The 3,769-nt window shown below is 54.1% G+C and overlaps 1 protein-coding gene across 1 annotated transcript; it reads left to right on the top strand.

The window, feature by feature from the left end:
- Positions 1-379: 379 nt before the first annotated feature.
- Positions 380-3,741, top strand: EMH_0063340 (uncharacterized protein; the record flags this gene model as incomplete). The annotated part of the gene is given in 6 exon segments (XM_038022556.1): positions 380-843; positions 1,257-1,462; positions 1,700-1,890; positions 2,037-3,108; positions 3,112-3,512; positions 3,709-3,741. Coding segments are annotated over 6 exon segments (2,367 nt in total).
- Between the last annotated feature and the right edge of the window lie 28 nt (positions 3,742-3,769).

The raw sequence follows: 3,769 nt of genomic DNA on the forward strand, positions 1-3,769 counted from the left end.
GAGCAGGAAGGGCTCGACTTCGGCTAGGAACCAGGACCGGGACGCGGAAGGAACAGGTGACCCAGAGGAAACCCCTTTCAAGTGGGAGATAGAGTTAGTGAAGTTGCTTCGCCAGATGACGGACGAAAGCTCTAATCGAAGGGGAATCGCGGCGACCGACGATGGAACCAACATGCATGCCTTCATTTGTCTGATAGAACAGGAATTCCGAGAAATGAAGATACCAGAAGAACAGTGGGGACTCCAATTAAGGAAATACTTGACGGGCAAGGCCATGGCGCATTGAGGGCTCTTGCAACGCTTGGGGACGGAATTGTCTGACTGGCAACTCGTACGAGAGAGAGTATGCGAGAGGTTCTGCACCTTGTCGCGCGAAAAGATGCTGGAGCGAATGTTATGGAATACATGGCGGGGATATCATAACGAGTACATCGCGCGATTTGCCGAAATAGTTGCACAAGGAGAAACTTTACCGGCTGAGGATCTGGTGCTGTGTTTCCTTACGAACATACCACTGGAGATATGCGACAAACTGAATCAAGAAGGAACCAGGAACTTCCAGGACTGGCGAGAGGCCGCCGCAGCCCTGAGAGAATCGGCTGCGCCGTACGGAGCCTGGCGCGCGAAGAGGCTACGTTACGAGCAGGAGTTCGCAAACACGAAGCGTCGATTGGGACCGGGCGGGTATACTAACGCCTTAAGGCGGACCCCGACAGGAAGGGGAAATACTGCAGACGAAAACGTTTCGATTCGCCGTTATGAATGCACGGGAAAGGGGCATTTGGGAAGGGACTGCCCTTTGCGTAACGGAGTGACTAGACGAATGGGTGAAACCTGCTCTAAGTGTGGAGGAAGAGACCATTACGCTAGGGAATGTTCCACACCCCAACGAGTGCCGCCGGGGCGGCAGGAGGGACGGAGTTCGACGCCAGCCCCTACGGACGGCAACGCGGGAGCAGACCGGTTGAACGACCAGGCCTAGTCGTTAAGGGAGACGAACGCGCTAGGCCAGAGCAACTCACAGGTGGCAACGGAGGCCAGGCCGCAACTGGGCCAAATACCATCAGAGTCTCCCCGAACCGGGGGCCGTATGACAAAGGGGAAGGAAGACAGAGCGCGCACGATAGGGGAACCGGGAAGGACCGTCCGTCCGGGACAAGGAGCAGTGTCATGTTGAGGACAGAAGGGGAACAGAAAGGGAATTGACAGGGAGAGGGAGATTCTCACCCACTGAGGCGTGCGCGGTTACTAAGCAGTGGCCCGGTACGTGATAACGGGGGTGAGACGGACGGAGGAGAGCTCTCACAGAGGCGCGTGCTGCTACTAAGTGGTGGCGCGGTACGCGTTAACGGGGGAGAGGAGAACGAAAGGGGAGGAACGGCTTTCGGCGGGACAGGGAATGGCGTGAACGAGTGCACGGGAGGTCATGAGAATACGATGGACGGAGGATCGATCCATGGAGGTGAGTCGAAGGATGTCAGAGAGCAAGGGCGAGAGGAACGAAGTGCACCGGCCGACGGAGAGGGCGAGAGGAAGGAGAACCCAGCGACCCATGGCGACGAGGGGAGAACGATGATACCTGGATGGCTATGATGGCAAGGAGATGCTGCAGAACACTCGCCAGAATACCATGGATCCCTTTGTAGTGTGGGCAAGACGGCGGTATAGCAACTCGAAATCGTGGGTCATAAGTGTGAAGGACTATTGGATACGGGAGCGTCCAGGAGCTTTATCCGCCCGGCTATTGTGGAACGACTGGGCTTGAAGGTGCGCTTCCTGCAGGAGGCGCACTCCTCCACAGTAGCCAACGGTGAAGTCATACTCATCGATAGGGAGGTACCAAGGTTGTCGATGCTCTGCGGAGAAGAGTGCTTCACAGGAGATTTCCTGGTAGGGCCAATACCGTATGCTGTCATTCTCGGGATTGATTGGCTCGTTAACCACAAGGTGGCGTGGTATTTTCAGTCGGACAAGCTCAGGANGTCATTCTCGGGATTGATTGGCTCGTTAACCACAAGGTGGCGTGGTATTTTCAGTCGGACAAGCTCAGGACTTATGTAAATGGGCGGTTGTGCGATCTGCCGGTCTTGCGTAGAGAGGGCGAGCCGATTCAGGGTACTCAGATTGACACGGAACCAGTCAAGACGGCGGCGGACCACGCCTATGCCGATTTGGCTAAACAAGTTGCTAGAATGTCAGCGGAAGAGGCTGCAGCTCTTCTTCGTCCTCCCACCAAACGTTATAAATCCAGGCATCGAGCTGGTGGTCGGGTGAAAATAAAGGATATCCTACGGGAGGCGCGGGAAGACACAGCAGCTTTAAAGCAGGCTATAGAGGGATTACACTGCGTAGTCGCTCTACCAGCAGCAGAAACTGATCGTGCCGTTCACGTTCCTGTAGAGCGCCAGGGTGATCTTCTGTGCGCGATTGTAGAACACCTGAAAGTAACACGCTTTGAGCCAGGCGCTCCGCCGACCAAGCCTGTAGATACGGCGCCACCGCCATCTGCGGATATAGACGACTCCCCATGGCCTACAGCTAAGCTGCAATATACAGAATTTGACGCGTGGTCTAATGGTCCGGAGGCTCTTCGTTTGCCTAGACAGATTCTTACCGTTCTGCGACAACATCGACTCCTGTTTCCCGATAGTCTGCCTGATGGATTGCCACCCAAGAGACCTTATGATCATCGAATTCTCCTTTTACCCGGCAGACTACCGACGCGCGCGCCGATATACAATATGCCACCTGACCAGCTGGCACATCACTCTAAGGAGATAGCACGTTTAAGTGCCAAGAGATGGATTGGGCCCACTTACTCACCGATTCGTGCTTCTACGATAATGGTCGACAAACGAGACGATGGATCTGGTGAAGGGAAGATGCGAATGGTCGTCAATTACCAAGCGCTAAATGCGCTAACGATAGCTCCTGAGTTCCCGATTCCAACTGTGCAAACTGTTTTGGAGATGATCGGCGGCGCCGCATATTTCCCGACTTTGGACCTGGAAGCGGGATTTCATCAAATTCGCATGGCGCGGGAGGATAGGTGGAAAACGGCCTTTCGCTCAGTACAAGGCCTCTTCGAATATAAGGTAATGCCCTTCGGCNATAGGTGGAAAACGGCCTTTCGCTCAGTACAAGGCCTCTTCGAATATAAGGTAATGCCCTTCGGCCTCAATGGAGCACCTGCCACATTCCAGGCAAATATTAACGCGTACCTTCAACCGTTACTATGTCATGGCGTTATTGCTTATCTAGACGATGTATTTATATACAGCTCGACCTTGGAATCCCACGTCCTACTCCTACAGCAAGTCCTCGGCATGTTCCTAAAACACAAGTTCTACCCTCGGCTGTCAAAATGCAAGTTGGGACAACAGGAGCTTACTTACTTGGGATATAGTATAGGAGCCGATGGTATCAAGCCCGCAGCCGACAAGGTGGAAGCGATCCTTTTATGGACTGATGTTCTAATGAACGAAACACATGTTCGACAGTTTCTGGGTACCGTCAGCTACTGTAGAATGTTTATGGGACCCAGCTATGCCGATACCGCACGCCCGTTGGTGGAGTTAACTCGCAAGAACTCGCCCTTCGTCTGCGGAAAGGAGCACACCGCCGCTGTGCGCCAACTGAAACGTCTCCTCGCTGAGTTCACAACCTTGCAGGTCCCTGATTCGACCAAGCCCTACACCCTCTATTCAGATGCCTCAGGCTACGCTATTGGCGCAGTACTAGAGCAGGAAGGCACACCGGTGGGATTCCT

This window comes from Eimeria mitis, genomic scaffold (genome assembly GCF_000499745.2).
Source record: "Eimeria mitis Houghton genomic scaffold, Emh_scaff3207, whole genome shotgun sequence".
In the NCBI taxonomy this organism is placed as follows: domain Eukaryota; phylum Apicomplexa; class Conoidasida; order Eucoccidiorida; family Eimeriidae; genus Eimeria; species Eimeria mitis.